This window comes from Protomyctophum bolini, assembly GCF_963924005.1.
Source record: "Protomyctophum bolini genome assembly, chromosome: 12".
NCBI classification, from domain to species: domain Eukaryota; kingdom Metazoa; phylum Chordata; class Actinopteri; order Myctophiformes; family Myctophidae; genus Protomyctophum; species Protomyctophum bolini.
The window spans coordinates 2091783-2114138 of record NC_137873.1 but is presented as its reverse complement, the minus strand read 5'-3'; the positions used below and the strand labels follow the sequence as shown (position 1 = coordinate 2114138).

Below are 22356 nucleotides of genomic sequence, written 5' to 3'. Positions count from 1 at the left end.
ACCATTAGCTGTCTTTCAGCCTCACGGCTTCAGGAGACTAACGCCATACAGACAGTTCTGACAGTTTATAACGAAGCCGAATACACAGGGAATGGCTCAAACAGACAGTCATTTGACACCAAGACCAAATGGTCTAATATAGAGGCAGCGGTGGCCGAATGGTTTGCGGAGTGGTCTCGATATCGTACGGTCGCTAGTTCATATCCCCGGACCGGCACGTTAGAATTACCACCGCTGAAGTGCCCTTGGACAAGGCATTAGTTTAAAACAATTATTTATGCTATATTAATGTGAATTGTGGTTCCATAATACACGACATAAACCTTGTCAAAACTCTGCCCAACTGCGTTGCCTTGCCATCGTTGATGTTTATTGGGTCATACTACCCTCACCTGAGACAGGGATGTGACAAATGTATTATATTCTATATATTATATTATCCATAAATCGTACTGCATATATTTTGTATAGGCCTACATACTGTACAATTATCTAACATTACAAGATGTTAATGTAACTCTTCCTCCCTATACCTCATAATAATGCATTCTTTATATATTTTTAAACTGGTTCACACGCTGGTGTGAACCAACTGGTTCACACGCTACTTTCCCCATAAATCATGTGCCTGATTTATGCCAAGATAGTATTGAGAGAAGGCAGTGTTGTCATTGGTGATTTGATCTCTGGTGGTATGCTATTGTAAGGATGGCATTATGTAAGGATAGCATACTACTGCACATCGCTTACATGCGGGTACGGTGTAACACCCCATCTACACTGCCAGCAATGTGAATGATGAAATGTGAAGGTTATATAGGGCCTACTACATGTCCAGAATGTGTGAGCTAAATAATGCCGCAAAATATGAAATGTCTACCATCGACTAAATAGTCTTTTCATTGCCAAAGTTTACATTTAAAAATTCCTGATCACCTCAAACCTCAAATCAGGTCAGTAGCGATCTATACATAAGCCCCTCCCCAAACTGCTGTGGTCGAATCACAGCTAAGCATAACATGGGTTAGACAAACCTCTCCACCAATAGTTTTCCTATACACATTCTTCCCAGTATGTACAGAGTGACATAGTGGCATCATGTTTATGTACATTTGTCACATTGTAGGCGAGGTGTTTGGCTGCTTTAAATTTGGTAACAATAGTAATATATATATATATATATATAATGTTTGTTTTTTTAAATCTCCTTGTGGCAGGGCCATTTTCATTGAGGTGCATTATTACTGTCCATGAGGCGCATGTTAAAAGTACCACCACAAAGCTTTTTGTGGGTGAGTTCATTATGGATCTTACTTTTATTATTTCAGCAGAAAGAAGGTACTTTATTTTTGCTAATAACACAGACTGGGTACGATTTCACAACAAATAATTCACTCTTGACTTTCATTTCATTTCCATGGAGTCGTTCAAGAGCTTTTTTCCAGGTGGAATATCCTTCGCATGTAAACGATTTCAATGTCTCTTGAACGCGTCCTGAGGATGGGAGTGCAGTTTTTTCAGCTTGAGAGCAACTCAATTGAGAGATTTCCGTTTAAGCCTTTATTATTCATGGTAAGTAAATTAAAATAATAAAATAAATCTGTCCTTTATTATTCATAGTCTGGAAGTGGGGATCTGGGGAACACATCGGGGTAAACGTCGGAGTCGAAGCTGTCCAGCTCGGCCAGAAGCCTCTTCCGCTGGGTCAGAGGCTGTGCTCCACCCTGCCCGGGAGCCAGGGCTGTGCCCAGTGATTGTGTGCAGCCAGCCAGCTTCCTGGGGGCGTCTTGTGAGTCTGAGCCACGGAACAGGCGTGTGCTGATGCTCTTCCCGGCGCCCAGGCGGTGTCTGCGGAGGGTGTCGGGGGAGACGGGTCTGAGCTTCCTCTCTGCCTTGATGCCCTCCAGTAGGCGCTCGTGGAGGCTGGCGGGACGCGGGACAAGGGGCTTCAGCTTGCGGGCAGACGCAGAGTTGAGAGGGGGCCGTGACCTAATGAAGTCCAGAATGACCTCGTGGGCACTCTTCTGTAACCTAGGAGGGATGCCTCCATTTACCAGGACTTTGCGGAGCTTGTATCGCTTAGAGCAGATGTCGTCCATCAGCATCTCGTAGGGCGTCAGCTGGTACTCGATGGGCAGCGGGTTGTACTGGCGCTCCTGGACCTTCTTCGGTTTGACGCCGTCACGCAGGTCACGCATCACCTGCCCCCAGAAGCACGCCCACTGAAGCTCGTCGAGGTCTTGAACAGGATCACCCCGCGTCCGAACTTCCATCTTCCTCAGGTCCTCCTTGTCGCTCCTGATCTTGTCCAGAAAAGTGCGGAGCTCCTTCGTCTCGGCGTACAGTGCGCGGCACAACGCCTTATAGTGGTTGGGGGCGTCTGATGGACTGGGCAGGTGGGACGAGCATATCGCCATGATGTCTCGATACGAGCGGACGCTGGAGACTGCGGTTCCGGGGACGATGGCGGCGGGACCCTCATCTCCCTCCCCCTCGTCCTCCTCGGTGGCCTCGTAGCCCTCGCCAGGACAGGGGTCGTCGCACTCAGTCTCGGTGCTGTTGGTCATCAGGTCGATGAGGTGCTCCAGGGACGCGCTCAGCTCGCGCTCTTCGCTCTCCTTCAGGCCGTAGTCCAGGGCTTTGTAGATCATGATGCCTAGAGACTCTATCACCTGTAATGACGTGTGGGCTGCCCTGTATTTATCTGTGTCGTGCTGGTGGTGTACTACCAAGGTCCCGTCTCTGCGAATTCTTACATTCTCCGGTCCTTCGATCTTCCATATCGCGTCATGTTGATGGTGGTGGTCAACAATAACGGAGCCCTGCACACTGTGCGCAGCGGAGGTCTTGCTGGTGGTGGTCCTCCGGTGTCTGTTCTGCAAAGACCGGCAGCACTGGTAGCACACGGCCCACGCCTGCTCCTCGTTGATGGGCTGACTGTGGGCGGACAGGATCTCCTCCAGAGAGAGGTCCGGATCGGCTCCGGTCGCAGTTCCGTCCGCACATTGATCCATGGTGGACAAATTCAAATACACGCCGAAATCCTGGATGGCGGTTGGAGAAAAGTTGTTGCGACTTGCGTCTACTGCCTAGAATGTCACCAGCTGAGCTCACTGATTGCTGCTGCTGACAAACACTGACTGCATGGACAGGCACTCAGGCAGTATATATAGCTGGCCATTGATTGAGGTGTGAGTGGGAGCAGGTGAGATTGCTCATTGAGAGGGAGTGACAGCAGGAAGTGGGTGGATCCAATCCATGAGTAGGCCAGGAGGAGGGTTGCTGTTGATAGCTAGGATGACTCTTTTCTACACTATGCATGTAATTATTTCTGTCTTTCTTGTCTTTACAGCTGTATTACTACAGTAACAGGCTGTTCACCGCTCTTGGCTTTGATGTTTGATACCCTATGTCACCCTTCGCTTAGGAGGTGGTAGAGAGCTTATAACTACAATGATTGCAGTGGTGGAAAATAACGAAGTACAATTACTTCGTTACTGTACTTAAGTACAAGTTTGGAGAATTTGTACTTTTATTGACTACTTTTCTTTCGCTGTATTTTTACTTTTACTTCGTTACATTTACAAGGAAAAAATCGTACTTTTAATGCGCTATATTTAAAATCGGACACCTCGTTACTCGCTACAAATTAAATAAAATCTTATATTTGTCTTACTGGAGGAATGCGCAGTTGAGAATTGAACAGGGCTGCTCCACTCTCAGATAATAGGGGGGCGGAGTTGTGTTCTGCTGCCTGGCCTGCTTTGAAGACGGCAAGACGCACACACTGTGTTTTGTCACACGCATTCAACATGGATGACCGAGACACAGTCTTAGCAGAAGGATTTTTTATTTTTGTCCTTATCTAATCTTTCTCAGCCGTCACTGGAGCGCGCATCTAGCTACTGCATGATGATCAAATCATGCACGCTGACAGACAGCAGACACTGTCCCAACTCCTAACACAAACACTGAGGGAACTTGTTGTTGTACACACATAATGTGCCACGAAAAATAGCTTCCAATACAGCTTAGTTGGTTATTATCGCTTCGAGGAGGTACGTGTCCATAATATCGCCACGAACGGCCAACAAAAGACATCTCTCTTCCACAGTGAATGAAGCGCAGTGATGCCTAATTTATTCTTCGCCGTACAAAGTGTTCCGTGCTGAAAATAGCTGATATACAAGCTCACAACTCGTCGCGTCCGGACACGTTGTGAGCTTGTAGATCAGCCAACCCCAGCATGCGGAGATGCAGGCTCTGAGAACGTTCAGAAACTTTTGCCTTCACAATAAAAGCATGCAAAAGCCCATATAGAGAAGGAAAAATAATTCGGTGGCATTTCACATTGCAAAAGAGCAATTTTTGTAAAATGTGAAAAATATATAAAAATTAAAGCAAAAAAAGAACGAAAAATAACTATAATAGTTCATTTTTCAAACGATGAACTTTAGTTCAAAATTTGGAATGATGAACTATGAACGGAACTAGTTCATTTTAAAAATGTTGAACTGTGAACTGAACTATAGTTCCTAAAAAAAAAAGAACTTTCCCAACACGATGTATGCTGTTGGGTGTTCTGTATTTTCAGTATTTGTATGCTATTTCATTTTTTGGAATAAAGCCACTTGACTTTTGTATTCATTTTGAAAATAATTTTGTATTTTGTACTTTGTACTTGTACTTTGTAATTTTTACTTTTATACTTAAGTACATTTTACGCCGGGTAAATTTTTGTACTTAAGTACATTTTATTTGAGGTACTTTTATACTTTTACTTAAGTAACTTTCTTAATGGGCACTTTGTACTTTTACTTAAGTAATTTTCAAGTAGAGAATCAGTACTTCTACTTAAGTAAAATATTTTTGTACTTTTTCCACCACTGAATGATTGTTGTAAGTATGACACTTAACTTGTTTTTCAATATTTTGGTCCACCAGCATAATCCAAAATGTGGCCAAGAAATAGTACAATTATTCTTTACAATCGCTAAATATACAAGCTGTATTGCATTAAAGATCATTCTATATAAATTAATGTGTTTGTCTATTCACAACATTGTGTGCACAATGTCATAAACTTTATGTAATGTATTTACGTTTTCTCCAAAGTTATTTAAATGTGACCGGACTTACTTGAATGAATTAGTCAGTGTTGGCTTAACATCATTTTGCGGATAATAATTCATGGCTAGCAGTGAAGTCCAATAACAAAGCACCACTCGGGTTCAGATCAGGGAGAATATTCTTCCCAATCATGCCTCTCCGCCCAGTAGGACTATGGAGTCCCTAACCGGAGTGATTCCCTGTTCCTTAGAGAGGCGGGTGGTGAAATACATGTTTAGAGAGACATACTGCCTTGCGTTATGGTTCAGCTAACCCAGGTCTACATGCGGCATAATGAGCTGGACCTGGTCACAAATGTTGAACAACTCTTCGCTTGATAGTATTACAGTTTGTCTTCCATCCTGTTGATCTGTCTCTGTTCAGGGGATGGTGATTGAACGTACTGGTAGAAGAATCCCCCTCATCGTGGGATTTGGTGGATTGGCTGTGCTCTATATTCTGTTGACAGCGACTCTCGTTTTACAGGTACACTCTTTTATTTGTACATAAACTAAGTCCTGCCCCATGCGGGAGCTAACAAATTCCGTAGACAACGCCTTGGTAATGTCTGTCCCAACAGTCAGGAACCTTGGTGTTGTCCTGGACAGTCGGCTCTCGTTCAAAACACACATTACAGCTGTCACTCGATCATGTAGGTTTACACTCTATAACATACGACGAATTAGACCATTCCTCACACAGCTCCTAATACAGTCTTTGTATTGTGGGAGGTCGGGTGGGAAATACAACTCAGAGTGCAGTTTCAGGGGTTAGACACACGATGGCGCCCCTTGCTTTATTTCTCCAACAGGTTCAAACAAAGTCAGTTTTCACAAACAGAACTCAGACAGTAATATTCTTTGCATGAGGTCCCGGCTCCGAGGCGGGAGTCGTCACTGCAGAGGATGAGAGGGGATGTTAGCATACGGTCAGAGCACAAGGTAAGTACAAAGTTGGGGCCTGAGACACCCGGTCTAGGCAGTCTACCAACTGGACCTTTGTATAACTCTTTCTCTTCTTCTTTTCCAGGTTCCAGAGGAGGCCAGGAGGCTCCCCCGGAGGTAGGTAAGGGGGTGCGTATCTTTCTCTATCCCCAAGGCACAGAAGAGTACTTTAGAGTAGAAGTACTCGGATACGGGGTGGTGAGTAATTAGAGTAAAAGTACTTGGTATGGTACCGGGCGGGGATGGTACGGAGGGCCCCTTAGGCTCGGCCGACAGGAAGATACACAAGCATTTATATTCTTATTTCTCTCTATCTACTGGGTGGCCGTGTCGGTACGACAACGGCAGTCAGAGGGTTAACACAAAGTAAGCGCTCTAGTTTCTAACGGTCTTCTTTCACCGGGCCTGGCGGAGCAAGCCAACTTAAAGTCTCTTCAAAGGGTGAAATAAACATAACACGGGCCTGTCTTCTTTCACAGGGTGGACGTGACACTTTATCTAGAGCCTGCTAGCTTCCATTAGTCTCTACGGGGTTATCTTCTTTCAACAATCTTCAGTGTACAACACCACGGTGACACTCTTCATTCACAGTCTTCATTTAGCATCGACAGGGTGACTTCCTTCATTCACAATCTTCGTTATTATCCTTAGCTGCTCATTTGCCACTATGAGTGCCTCTTCTTAATAACACGGGTGATAGATAGTGAACGGTTTGTCTTACTGCGACCTTATGGAGCTGTGGAGCTGCCGTTTCCATACGGGGGTCCCGTCGTCCGCACTCGTCCCCGATACGAGCCAGGTGGGTCTCCAGTATGCATGCGGCTCTCCGTGTATACTTGTCTATGGGGGGTACACGCTCCTGCGTGTGCTTCCAGCCCCACTCCTACAAGCCTGGTGATGTGAGAATATAAGAGAGCAATTGAGTGGTGATACAAACAATCAAACAATAAACATAGTCCATACGTGAGAGTCCATAAGTGAGAGGAGTGTGGACTTACCATCCAACGCCGAGTGGACGGCATATGCTGCGCGAGCGTCTGTGTGTAGCAGGGATCTGATACTGCTAGGTGCGCAGGTTGTTTATAAAGGGCGCGGCTGACAGGCTGCGGCTGTCCTTAATTGCTAACCAGGGCGGCGGCCGGAATGAGGCGCAGCTGATTTAGAATTGCTCTGGGGTAGAACACTGCGTCTATGACACAGCCGTGGGTGTGCCGTGTCGCCGCTTGTCTGGTTGTCAGGGGAACGCGCCCCTCCCACTGTGGCGAGACCTGACAGACTCCACACACTCCCCCCCTAAGTTTCTTGCTACTGCAAGGAGCTTGACTACTTTCCTCACCTTCGTAGAGTCTTGAGAGCGCGTCCGCGTGGTTAATTTTGGTCCCGGGCCTGTGCTCCCGCCGGCGCTCTCTGCTTCTACTACTACTACTAAAGCCTGTCTTCTTCGCTGTTCCCGTCGAGCCCAGGCTCGACGAACTACTCGAGCTTAGACTAGAACTAGACTTGTTACCGAAGCTACTCAAGCTCGAAGTGGGCTTACTCGACCCTAGCCCGGTTGAGTCCGAGTTTGAGCTGGACCCGGTAGACCCCGCGGTCGCTTTGTTGGATCCGAAACTAGACGACCCGAAGCTAGAGGACCCTTTGTTCAGGCCGAATCCACTCGAGCTGGTCCCCGTTTTACTCGCGGAGCCAAAGGCCGACCCGAAGCTTGCGCTGGACGACCCTGTCCTGCCTGTGTTGCCGGTAGACGTGCTGGAGGATCCCCCACCAGTGCCAAACTTGCTCCCCCAGGATGACCCTCCAGAGTCAGAACTGGATCCTGTGGAACTTGATCCGGTCGACCCGGTTGTCCCCGGGTTCAGCTTCCCGTCGACGGCCACGACATTCCGCCTGGCGCCAGCCAGGTTGGGGTCGGCCCACTGAGTGGTGGCGAACGTTCCTTGCCGCCGGGGGGGCGGCGCGTCTACTCTGGGGAACTCCAGGGAGGGGTCTTCACCGCGGGCCGGCGTCTCGTCGGCGTCGGACGCCTCCGCCTCTTCAGGCCAGGGTTCTGGCTGGGGACTTCCTCCTCCGCTGCTTGTGGACGAGGTCCCGTCTCCACGGAAGGCGGGGCAGGCGACGAGGGGTGGGCTACCTCGGCGGCGTCGGCGGCGCCGCGTCCTGGAGGGCCCTCGTCGTCCCGGGTTCCAATACTTCTCCAACCGGGGACAGTCTGTCCCGATCAGGAGGGTGGTCTGTCGTCGGCTCTTGCTTCCGGTGTGGAGACAGGGTCGGGGGCCTCTCATGCTGTCCGCGGAGGGCATGGAGACATCGGGGCCGGGGGGCCGCTCTGGGCAGGCCCAGGACAGGTGGTCCTCCCGATTACAGACGTAGCACCTGCGGATCCGCGGGCTGCGGTCGGGGGGGCCGGAGGCACGGGGCCGGACCGGGGCCGGCGGGGTCGGCGGGGCTGGTCGGCGTCGGTCTCGGCGGTCGTCTGTCTTGGGGACGGCGTCGCTCTTGGTCTGGCGGAGCATATCCGAGCAGACGTGGTGGTTCTCCAGGAGGGCGATCAGTGCGTCCACGGATGTGGGGCTGACTCGGGCAACATATTTCTTGGCGTCGGATGGCAGGGCACGGACACACCGGTCTATGACTAATCTCTCAATCCACGGGGTCTCTCCGCCCGTGGTCAGCCAGCTCTGCGTTAGGCGGTAGAGGTCGGCGACCTGAGCGCGAGGGGGCTGGGCCTGCTGATAGGCCCACATGTGGTACCGCTGGGCCCGGGCGGGCAGGCTGTAGCCGAGGGTGGACAAGATGGCGGCCTTCAGCGTCTCGTAGTCTCGAGCGTCTCTGGCGGGAAGGTCCCGACATGCGCGTTGAGCCTCTCCCGAGAGGTAGGGCGCCAGTATGCCGGCCCAGTCGGCGGCGGGCCACTGCTCGCGGTCGGCGGTGCGTTCGAAGAGTTCGAGGTACGCCTCGATGTCATCCTCGGGGGTCTGCTTGGAGAGGACGGCGTTGGGGGTCCTAGGGACATCACCGTGTCGGTCTAGCCTGCGGACAACTTCACGCACAGCGTTCTGTAGTTCAGTCTGACTTCGGAGAAGGGCGGCCAATTCGGGGCTGGCCATGTTTAGGCGGTGGTTGAGATCAGATGAATACCCACATTCTCCACCATATGTGGGAGGTCGGGTGGGAAATACAACTCAGAGTGCAGTTTCAGGGGTTAGACACACGATGGCGCCCCTTGCTTTATTTCTCCAACAGGTTCAAACAAAGTCAGTTTTCACAAACAGAACTCAGACAGTAATATTCTTTGCATGAGGTCCCGGCTCCGAGGCGGGAGTCGTCACTGCAGAGGATGAGAGGGGATGTTAGCATACGGTCAGAGCACAAGGTAAGTACAAAGTTGGGGCCTGAGACACCCGGTCTAGGCAGTCTACCAACTGGACCTTTGTATAACTCTTTCTCTTCTTCTTTTCCAGGTTCCAGAGGAGGCCAGGAGGCTCCCCCGGAGGTAGGTAAGGGGGTGCGTATCTTTCTCTATCCCCAAGGCACAGAAGAGTACTTTAGAGTAGAAGTACTCGGATACGGGGTGGTGAGTAATTAGAGTAAAAGTACTTGGTATGGTACCGGGCGGGGATGGTACGGAGGGCCCCTTAGGCTCGGCCGACAGGAAGATACACAAGCATTTATATTCTTATTTCTCTCTATCTACTGGGTGGCCGTGTCGGTACGACAACGGCAGTCAGAGGGTTAACACAAAGTAAGCGCTCTAGTTTCTAACGGTCTTCTTTCACCGGGCCTGGCGGAGCAAGCCAACTTAAAGTCTCTTCAAAGGGTGAAATAAACATAACACGGGCCTGTCTTCTTTCACAGGGTGGACGTGACACTTTATCTAGAGCCTGCTAGCTTCCATTAGTCTCTACGGGGTTATCTTCTTTCAACAATCTTCAGTGTACAACACCACGGTGACACTCTTCATTCACAGTCTTCATTTAGCATCGACAGGGTGACTTCCTTCATTCACAATCTTCGTTATTATCCTTAGCTGCTCATTTGCCACTATGAGTGCCTCTTCTTAATAACACGGGTGATAGATAGTGAACGGTTTGTCTTACTGCGACCTTATGGAGCTGTGGAGCTGCCGTTTCCATACGGGGGTCCCGTCGTCCGCACTCGTCCCCGATACGAGCCAGGTGGGTCTCCAGTATGCATGCGGCTCTCCGTGTATACTTGTCTATGGGGGGTACACGCTCCTGCGTGTGCTTCCAGCCCCACTCCTACAAGCCTGGTGATGTGAGAATATAAGAGAGCAATTGAGTGGTGATACAAACAATCAAACAATAAACATAGTCCATACGTGAGAGTCCATAAGTGAGAGGAGTGTGGACTTACCATCCAACGCCGAGTGGACGGCATATGCTGCGCGAGCGTCTGTGTGTAGCAGGGATCTGATACTGCTAGGTGCGCAGGTTGTTTATAAAGGGCGCGGCTGACAGGCTGCGGCTGTCCTTAATTGCTAACCAGGGCGGCGGCCGGAATGAGGCGCAGCTGATTTAGAATTGCTCTGGGGTAGAACACTGCGTCTATGACACAGCCGTGGGTGTGCCGTGTCGCCGCTTGTCTGGTTGTCAGGGGAACGCGCCCCTCCCACTGTGGCGAGACCTGACAGACTCCACAGTATGTATTGTAATTCCCTCCTTACTGGCCTACCGGCATGCACACTTAAACCTCTCCAACTGATCCAAAATGCCGCCGCTCGCTTGGTCTTCAACCAGCCAAAATTCTCAAAATGTCTCCCCCTTCTCCGCTCCCTCCATTGGCTCCCGGTTGCTGCCCGCACAGAATACAAAACGCTGATGCTGGCATTCAAAGCAACCAAAGGTATGGCTCCCCCATACAGTATCTTGCAAGTCTGATCGAACCCTACAAAACCTCCCGCGCACTCAGATCAGCCAACGCAGGGAAGCAGCTCCCTTCTGGCTACAAAACTATGGAATGCACTTCCTATTACAATCAGAACTGCAGCCTCACTCCCAACCTTCTGCCGTAGTCTGAAAACCCACCTCTTTAGACTCCATCATGGCCCGTAGCACTTGCCCTATTTATTTTTTTAGACTTAGATAGCATTTTATGTAGATTTATAGCATTTTGATGTTGACATAGCACTATAAAGTATACATGCATAGTTCCATTATATAGATATTCCACTGTTATGTTCTTAGCTTACGTATGATTCATGATAACCACTTGTTTATGTATGTGATGTATTGCCATGCTTTGTTCTTGCTTAATGTAAATCACTCTGGATTAATGCCTTAATTGTGAATTGTAATCAAATAAATAAACAAATCGATACTATTGATTGAACATCTTTAACGTCCATGTGCCATATGTCTAACACGACTCCAGAACTTGCTATTTAATCAATGTCTACTGTGGATTTCCTACAGGACGAAGCACCATGGATGCCCTACCTCAGTTTTGCCTCCGTATTGGCTGTTATTGTCTTTGTAGGTGCTGGTCCAGGTAATTAAGCAAGGTTTTCTTATATTTTCTACTTCTATCTTCATATTATTTGTCTATTTCTCCATTGAGGGGTCTGTGTCTTTGTTTGGGTCTGTGTTTTATTGATATTGGTGTTTTAAATTGTATGTATAATATTGCAAAAAGGAAAGTGTGTGTGTGTGTGTGTGTGTGTGTGTGTGTGTGTGTGTGTGTGTGTGTGTGTGTGTTCGTTCCCCAGATGCAGTTATTCCTCCTGTGGTCAGTGAATTGTTTGAATACTCCTTCAGATCCTCTGCCACGATGATTTATGGAATTGTATACTGGATATCCAACTTCACCATAGGAATAACATTCCCTTACCTGCAGGTGATTAAATGAACAAATGTGACATTTGAAATGTCCATATCTTGTCTGACTTATTACTGACTTTTTATGTTTACTCTACAGAATGCCCTGCAAGACTATGTGTTTCTGGTGTTTATGGGGATCTGTGCAGCGTTTGCCACCTTCATCTTCTTTGTTCTCCCAGAGACCAAAGCCAAAACTTTCACGGAAATCAGCCAAAGTTTCTCCAAGTTAAACAAGATTAACAAGATGGAAGAAAACAATAATGTACTGGACATGAACCAAATGGAGGTCAAGACCGAAACAGACAACTCCAGAGAGGCTGCAGAAAAGGTTTGTTTAAACCACGACATAGATTCTTGACTGGCTCTCACAGTGTCCTGACCTTGTTTTTTCATCCCACGATTTTGTAACCCATTTTTTCACCCGGGTGCCAATTTGTCTAGGGTGTAATCCTGCATGGGCTCATGCCCTTCAATGCATTCTTATCGCCTGACAGAGGGAGTTTCCCTGGTAGTAGATCATAGCATGTGGAAGGAACACGGTATTCCAACCAGTTCCTTTCCCCTCCATCAGGCAGTTTGGAGACCAGGATTACTGCATGTTACTCCATGCTGGCAAATCCCTCCCACCCCTTCTATGGTGTGATGCAGGATAGGGTGAGCACTTTCAGCCGTAGGCTCACACTCCCCCCCCGAGGATGCACACGGAACGATACAGACTCTTTCATGCCAACTGCTATTGGACTATACAATGCGAATGCATAAGAACTGCCTTCCCTTAAATGGCATATGGTCCTTGATGATCCTGGTCTTGTGTGGTTATGTCCATTTGTGTCTGTTTTGTGTTCTTCTGTCTGTCCAGTAGCTTTAGCTTTTTATGTGTCACATTATGCTGTTGTAACGCTTCAATTTCCCCTCGGGGATTAATAAAGTATATCTCATCTCATGTTTTTTGTGAGGGTACTTACTAGGTATAGGGGACACAGGGAGAACATGCAAACTCCACACAGAAAGGCCCTTTTGTCAACCCCACCTCGGGTATGGGCACTGATGACGCGTTGGAGAGAACATGCCCACAGCGCCCTCAGCTAGAAGGTCCTGGGTTCGATTCCTGCTGCGGGATTCAAACCCAGGACCTTCTAGCTGTGAGGTGACAGCTCTACCGACCACACCACGGTGCCCCTAACGATGCATGTTTTAATAATGTTTAGACTGCACTAGTCATTGAAAGTGTTGAATTTGGAGAATCATATACATTAGTGTGTGTTTTGAGCTAATATAATTGTTTGATTTGTTTATTGCAAACAGCTGGCAGTTGAATTTAACATCATTTTGAGTGTAACTGTACATGTATTTTGTCCAAATTAATTTAAAGGTGCTTGATAAAACAACAAACAAACCACGGAATTATTGGGAACGTGGTTTCCACTAGTAATGTCACGTTAGTCATGGTCAATAAGCTAAACATGCCTGACCACTGTCTGTCTCCTAGAAGCAGAACCACACAGTAACTCTGTGGGTGGCAGCCATACTTTCTACCTTGGGCTCTGTATTTCTCAACGGTTATTACGTCACAGTGGTCGCCAGCTCATCTAAGGTGAGCCTCTGTTTTATTATATTCTTTCCGTAGTTGGTTTCAAACGTAGATCACAGTCACAGCATCTACTTTTTGGAGTAATCCCACAAGAGTATTTTTGGCATGATTTCAAATGCCACTGCAATTGTGAGGTTGCAGGTAGCAAGCTAGCACTTACCAACTGCTCAGCATTCCACAGTTGAACGTTCAAGACTCAACCAAACCCTCCATTTAACTTGGAGAAAGCCTGGTCCCCGAAGGCTATGGCTAATGTAGTAGGCTAGCAGCCACATGGCCCAACATTGGCGAGATGGACTATGGTGAAATGTGGATATTACTTCTGTGATGACTTGTAGATGTCTTATATGCTGTTGATTTGTTTTATTCAGCCACTGTTTTCTCTTGTTGCAGTATGTACATGAGTTCTATAATACCACCTGGATAGAACGGTATGGAGAGCACATTGGAGCTGACACTATAACCATAATTTGGTCCATAACGGTCTCTATATACTGTGTCGGAGGTGGAATTGGAAGTATTATTGGCGCTTTACTAGTCCAACGCCTTGGAAGGTACTGCACACGATCCATTTATGCTCATTGGATGGTGAACAGATTTCTCTCTCTCTCTCTCTCAATCTTTTTCTGATGCCATACGATTGTTTCCTTTAAGGAGGAACACCTTGTTGGTAAATAATTGCTTCACAGTGGCAGCTGTTCTGTTTATGGGTGTGTCTGAGAGGGCAGGTTCTTTCGAGATGCTCGCCATTGGTCGTTTTATCTCGGGGCTAAGTGCAGGTGAGTGTATAGTTTTGTATACCACCCACCTGCATGTATTGGATCTGAAGTAGATCCGTATGGATTCTGAACTGCAACAAACCCTGGGGCACATCATCTCCACCCTCCACTTTCTGACTGTTAAACACATTCCACTTACCTTCACTTATAAGGGCCTGAATACTGACCTGTCTGACCGTCTTCAGCATCAGACACTGCAAGAATCACTGCTTTTAAATCCAGTCTAAGCCTAGCCCACACATTCAGAGAGACCATTGGACAGACTTTTCATTTATTGATTTTCCATATTTATTTCTGTTCATAGCTGATAATCTTATTTCTCCTATTTATTTATTTTTTCATTATGGCACCATTGGTTCAGCTGTCTAGCATGCATCTCTCTATGTATGCCCCCCAATCATTATTATTATTATTATTATTATTATTACCATTATTATTATTATTTTAATCTAATGCCATTATGCATTTACCCATTATGCAGGTACTTCACAGATTGCCTTGATGATGTACCTGACTGAGATTGCTCCCAAACATATACGGGGTTCTATTTGTTCGACACAGCCCATCATGCTTATTTTGGGCGTATTCCTTGGACAAGTGCTGGGCCTTCCAGAGACCCTTGGGCAGGTCAGTGTTGTGAGGGATTCGTACACATTTGGAAGCATAATAAGGTAAGGTAAATGTATTTATAAAGCGCCTTTCAAAACAAATGCTACAAGGTGCTGTAGGCTACAATAAGTAAAATTAACAAAGTGTTAACCAGAGGCTATATAGATACATACTAGACGGACCACAGACTTATTATTAGAATATACAATTAATTAGAAAATGCAAATTTTACGAGCAATTTATCCCAAGGTTAACAATAGACGTGGAGACAGATTAAATCACAAGAACATTACGGGGATAATGCCCCCCGGGCGGCCCAGACTCCCCCTGTGGGTCTGGATGTTCTGTGGACCCCCCGGGGACCCCCACATGCGGCCCCCAGGGGCCCCTGTCTGCCAGAGGTGCACCGTCGCTCTGATCCGCACCAAACTTGGCACAAACACTGTTCAGGGGTCTGCCATCACAATAGGGCCCCATAATGGGAAGACCAGGGACCCCATGTGGCCCCCAGGGCCCCTGACTGCCAGAGGGGCACCGTCGCTCTGAGCCACACATAACTTGGCACAAACACTGTTCAGTGTCATCATAATAGGAACATGCTAACATCCATGCAAACATGCTACCTTGCTAACATACATACATGCCATGCAGGCTAACAACCAACTCCGCTAACAACCAACTCCACCTACCTCCCGAACACAATGTTGCACAGACTGTCACTTGGCGAGCTGCGGGCACACAGTAACAATTGTTTGGTTTGTTTTTGGCTATAGGAGTCCAGGTGGATCTACCTGTATGTTTTCATCTTACTGCCTGCCGTTCTGCAGCTGGTGTTTCTTCCCATCTTTCCTGAAAGCCCTCGATATCTGTTGATTCAAAAGAACGATGAGGCTGGAGCTAAGAAAGGTAGATTTCTGGTTGTTCAGACCGTATGACGGAGGACGACAATCTGGCTCGAGAGAATACTTACGTATGTATTAGCTTCTTAACCCTAGAACACTAAATCCAATTTTTGTCACACCATCACTAAATGGTAACATTGTTCTGACCTCCCGCTAGTCCGACCGAGTACTAACACTATCCTAAACCCTAACCTCAGTCTTAACCGGACACGCCTCAGTCTTAAAGGACCACTTCACACTTTTACCTTCACCACTTTTACCTTCTACCTTCATATAATTGGTCCTCACAAATGTTCATGATAAAATGCCACCATTTTTGTCTACTCGGTCTGTGTTTAATGGGAGATCTGTAGGCAGTTCAGAAACCTGTCCACCAGTGACATCATCGATGGGGAATCCAAGCTAATAGAAACTGCAGGCATTCTATTCCTGAAAAGTTGCAATGCAATAATGGAAGCCATTGTTCTCACGATAAAAAAAAAATATATATATATATCTTGTTTTTTCTTTTACGATGATGTCACTGGTGGATGGGTTTCTGAACTGCCCACAGCCCTCCTATGAGACACAGACTAAGTATGAAAAAATATGGTATTTTATCATGAACATTCGTAAGGAGCAATTATATGAAGATAGATTGAAAAGTGGTGAAGTGGTCCTTTAACCGGTGGCCGGTTAAGTTGGAAAATGGAAAATGTGGGTATTATTTTAAAATTATTCCTACAAAAAGATATTAGAACTGGGAACTTCTCCTTTGGTCCACCCATTCCTGGGACATGTGAGAAGGTCCAGTGGGAGTATGGGATTTCCTTCTTACCCTCTATCACTAAACCTGGGTGAAATTCACCCACGTTTAGTGTTCTAGGGTTAAATTAATTCCTGACGGATGGCTTCACATTATGTGTGTGTCGCAGCACTCCAGATGTTCCGAAGGGAGGAAGATGTGTCTGAGGAGTTGGAGGAGATCAAGGCTGTGGTGCAACGCCAGAGAGACATCAAGACCGTCTCTGTCAATCAGATCCTCAGAAACCCACATGTTCGCTGGCAGATGATCGTTACCTGCGTCCTCGCGATAGGCCTCCATTTCAGTGGGATAAATGCTGTATGGTAACATTGTTGTTCATCATATTCTCACTGTCAGGAATAAACCTTGTATCTCCATATTTCAGTCAATTACATTTGACATTTTCACCTATGTGTGTGTGGGTTTTTATGAACATTTAACCAATGAAAAGTATTAACTAGCTTGCGAGTATATACCTAGATCTGTTGTAACTATTTAATAATTTGTCTATTTAAATGATTTGATTTCATACAGTTTTTGGATATACAAGGTTTCTCCCCGACGGCAATAAATCCATAGTCACCATTATATACTATGCATGTAATTCTTTCTGTCTTTTTCTTGTCTTTACAGCTGTATTACTACAGTAACAGGCTGTTCACCGCTCTTGGCTTTGATGTTGAATTGATACCCTATGTCACCCTTAGCTTGGGTGGTATAGAGCTTATAACTACAATGATTGTTGTAAGTATTACATTTAACACTCAATATTTGGGTCCACCAGCATAATCCAGTTGTCAAAATGTGGCCAAGAAATAGTAAAATGATTCTTTACAATCGCTATATACAAGCTGTATTGCATTAAAGATCATGCTATATAAATGAATGTGTTTGTCTATTCACGACATTGTGTGCACAATGTCATAAACTTTATGTAATGTATTTACGTTTTCTCCAAAATTATTTAAATGTGACCGGACTTACTTGAATGAATTAGTCAGTGTTGGCTTAACATCATTTTGCGGATAATAATTCATGGCTAGCAGTGAAGTCCAATAACAAAGCACCACTCGGGTTCAGATCAGGGAGAATATTCTTCCCAATCATGCCTCTCCGCCCAGTAGGACTATGGAGTCCCTAACCGGAGTGATTCCCTGTTCCTTAGAGAGGCGGGTGGTGAAATACATGTTTAGAGAGACATACTGGCTTGCGTTATGGTTCAGCTAACCCAGGTCTACATGCGGCATAATGAGCTGGACCTGGTCACAAATGTTGAACAACTCTTCGCTTGATAGTATTACAGTTTGTCTTCCATCCTGTTGATCTGTCTCTGTTCAGGGGATGGTGATTGAACGTACTGGTAGAAGAATCCCCCTCATCGTGGGATTTGGTGGATTGGCTGTGCTCTATATTCTGTTGACAGCGACTCTCGTTTTACAGGTACACTCTTTTATTTGTACATAAACTAAGTCCTGCCCCATGCGGGAGCTAACAATTTCCGTAGACAACGCCTTGGTAATGTCTGTCCCAACAGTCAGGAACCTTGGTGTTGTCCTGGACAGTCGGCTCTCGTTCAAAACACACATTACAGCTGTCACTCGATCATGTAGGTTTACACTCTATAACATACGACGAATTAGACCATTCCTCACACAGCTCCTAATACAGACAGTCTTTGTATGTATTGTAATTCCCTCCTTACTGGCCTACCGGCATGCACACTTAAACCTCTCCAACTGATCCAACATGCCGCCGCTCGCTTGGTCTTCAACCAGCCAAAATTCTCAAAATTTCTCCCCCTTCTCCGCTCCCTCCATTGGCTCCCGGTTGCTGCCCGCACAGAATACAAAACGCTGATGCTGGCATTCAAAGCAACCAAAGGTATGGCTCCCCCATACAGTATCTTGCAAGTCTGATCGAACCCTACAAAACCTCCCGCGCACTCAGATCTGCCAACGCAGGGAAGCAACTCCCTTCTGGCTACAAAACTATGGAATGCACTTCCTATTACAATCAGAACTGCAGCCTTACTCCCAACCTTCTGCCGTAGTCTGAAAACCCACCTCTTCAGACTCCATCATGGCCCGTAGCACTTGCCCTATTTATTTATTTAGACTTAGATAGCATTTTATGTAGATTTATAGCATTTTGATGTAGACATAGCACTATAAAGTATACATGCATAGTTCCATTATATAGATATTCCACTGTTACATTCTTAGCTTACGTATGATTCATGATAACTACTTGTTTATGTATGTGATGTATTGCCATGCTTTGTTCTTGCTTAATGTAAATCACTCTGGATTAATGCCTTAATTGTGAATTGTAATCAAATAAATAAACAAATCGATACTATTGATTGAACATCTTTAACGTCCATTTGCCATATGTCTAACACGACTCCAGAACTTACTATTTAATCAATGTCTACTGTGGATTTCCTACAGGACGAAGCACCATGGATGCCCTACCTCAGTTTTGCCTCCGTATTGGCTGTTATTGTCTTTGTAGGTGCTGGTCCAGGTAATTAAGCAAGGTTTTCTTATCTTTTCTACTTCTATCTTCATAGTATTTGTCTATTTCTCCATTGAGGGGTCTGTGTCTTTGTTTGGGTCTGTGTTTTATTGATATTCGTGTTTTAAATTGTATGTATAATATTGCAAAAAGGAATGTGTGTGTGTGTGTGTGTGTTCCCCAGAAGCAGTTATTCCTCCTGTGGTCAGTGAATTGTTTGAATACTCCTTCAGATCCTCTGCCACGATGATTTATGGAATTGTATACTGGATATCCAACTTCACCATAGGAATAACATTCCCTTACCTGCAGGTGATTAAATGAACAAATGTGATATTTGAAATGTCCATATCTTGTCTGACTTATTACTGACTTTTTATGTTTACTCTACAGAATGCCCTGCAAGACTATGTGTTTCTGGTGTTTATGGGGATCTGTGCAGCTTCTGCCACCTTCATCTTCTTTGTTCTCCCAGAGACCAAAGCCAAAACTTTCACGGAAATCAGCCAAAGTTTCTCCAAGTTAAACAAGATTAACAAGATGGAAGAAAACGATGGGTTATAGCCCATGTTTTTTGAAATTTTGAAAAAAAAAGTAATCCTCGTTTTTGGACCATGGGCTATAGCCCATATGGTACGGCATACTATAGCACGTCGTTTTTCATCATTTTTGACGATTTGACAAAAATGACAAAATGAAAAAAATGATGGGTTATAGCCCATGTTTTCTCATCCTCGTTTCTCATCATTTTGGACCATGGGCTATAGCCCTGTGAGAGTGTCGAGCGGCCAAGGCAACACATGAATAGAGACCAGTCCAGGGGACCTTCAATAAGGCTTTATTTCTCAATCACTTTGACATGTCGTATGCATAACAACCTGTCATATCTGAGGTTACAGACAACTGACTGCTTCTTATAGGGCAGTCCATTACCTGGTTAGCCCATACCATTCCCCATGGGTAACCATAACCATATTCCACATTCTTAGAATCACACAATGCCATTTTATATAAACTTACTCCCTGTATATGCACCCTCAATCCCCATTTACAATTAGTAGTTAGCATAGAGTATATACACAACACATACAGGATTACATTCATTGTAGTCCATCCCAATCCCCCCCTGCTATCCATTTCCCACTTGGTCCCTCCCGGAACTATAAGAGGGGTGCCTATACCCGGAGGGAACTCATTTGCCCAAACACCACCCTGAGAGGAGGATGAGAGTAAACAAAGGTAAGTTTAGACATCAGAGATTTACATTCCTTCTTTACAAGTCTTCTCATTATACTGGTCAATTAGAAAGTCTGCTGTCCTATTTATTCCTAAACTAATGTGCCTTATATCTGCTCATTTGTAGGTGTATGAGATGGAGATCCACCACTTCAGAGAATCACCGACAACTCAGTGTCCCCCCTTAACTTCAATAAATGCATTTGTTACAATTTGTGTCCTTATTTACATTATACATTATACATAGAATTGGGTTAGCATCTGCATTAGGTATAGTGACGGCGTCCGCCGTCACAAGCCCATATGGTACAGCATACTATAGCACGCCGTTTTTCTTCATTTTTGACGATTTGACAAAAATGACAAAATGAAAAAAACGATGGGTTATATCCCATGTTTTTTGAAATTTTGAAAAAAAAGTTATCCTCGTTTCATCATTTTGGACCATGGGCTATAGCCCATATCGTACGGCATACTATAGCACGCCGTTTTTCATCATTTTTGACGATTTGACAAAAATGACAAAATGAAAAAAACGATGGGTTATAGCCCATGTTTTTTGAAATTTTGAAAAAAAAGAGTTATCCTCGTTTCATCATTTTGGACCATGGGCTATAGCCCATATCGTACGGCATACTATAGCACGCCGTTTTTCATCATTTTTGAGGATTTGAAAAAATGAAAAAAACGATGGGTTATAGCCCATGTTTTTTTTTAAATTTGAAACAAGTGTCAAATAATGGTTAGAAGCTATTTTTCAACAGCCAAAAGTGTCAAATAATGGTTAGAAGCTGTTTTTCAACAACCAAAAGTGTCAAATAATGGTTAGAGAAAGTTTAAAAAATCAAAGCAAATACAGGTAATTCGAAAATGTTATTTTTGTACTTTTGTGTTTCTCTTCTTTATATATTACTTTACTGTTGAAATGTAAAATTTACATTTTAAGGACCTGTAAATGACAACACAAAAACTATGGCAGTGTTTCCCAACCTGTGCTACGGGGAGCTATGGTGCTCCTCTTGATGTCTCCAAGTGTTCCGCCTGATTTTAACTAAATTAACACTATCCCTCCCCCGAAAGCAAAAGCTATTGAGCTGCAGGCTTCCTATTGTTGCGTCGTTGTTGTCACACGTCTAACCATTAGACATGCGATAACTACAACACGGAACAAAAGAAACAAAAAATAAGTGTGAATTGTCTGGAGCCAGTAGCTCAGTGTGTTAGAATGCTGCCACATGATCGGGAGATGGTGGGTTCAAAGCCCACTCAGGTTCAAACAAAAAAATAAAGGGGCCAATCCCACCCCATTCTTTACTGACACTTTGCATTCCACACTAACATCAACTAGCACAGAAAAGCTGTGTTGTAGTAACCAGCAGTTAGCTCAGTGTGATGAGTGGCTGTACTTGTCATCCACAGGTCCAGGGTTCGAATCCCACATTAGTCATGTGGCTATGTGACACTTTGCTTTGCACACTGACTTTCAGAAGGACAACTTTAAAGCAGCCCAGAAATTCACCATGTTTGTGTGCCTCAATGGCCCAGTGGATAAGTCAAATGATATCCGTAGTATACCTAGTAGAAGTGTGCCGGTTCGAACCTGACTCATATCTTTACGTTCAAGACCGATTTCAGAAGAAGAAAACAAACAAAAAAGCTTTGTAGTAGTATCCAGCAGTTAGCTCACTGTGATGAGAGTCTGTCATTGAGAGCCACAGGTCCAGGGTTCAAATCCTGGTCAAAACTGTGACACTTTGCTTTACACACTGATTTCCAGAAGGACAACTTTAAAGCAGCCCAGAAATTCACCATGTTTGTGTGCCTCAATGGCCCAGTGGATAAGTCAAATGATATCCGTAGTATACCTAGTAGAAGTGTGCCGGTTCGAACCTGACTCATATCTTTACGTTCAAGACCAATTTCAGAAGAAGAAAACAAACAAAAAAGCTTTGTAGTAGTATCCAGCAGTTAGCTCACTGTGATGAGAGGCTGTCCTGGAGAGCCACAGGTCCAGGGTTCAAATCCTGGTCAAAACTGTGACACTTTGC

The 22356-nt window shown here is 45.5% G+C and overlaps 1 protein-coding gene across 1 annotated transcript; it reads right to left on the bottom strand.

The window, feature by feature from the left end:
* Window positions 1–690: 690 nt before the first annotated feature.
* Window positions 691–3454, bottom strand: LOC308325789 (protein spire homolog 1-like). The gene has a single exon (XM_080778483.1). The coding sequence runs from the start codon at window positions 3012–3014 to the stop codon at window positions 1611–1613; it is 1404 nt and encodes a 467-aa protein (XP_080634609.1). The 5' UTR covers window positions 3015–3454; the 3' UTR covers window positions 691–1610.
* Window positions 3455–22356: the final 18902 nt, after the last annotated feature.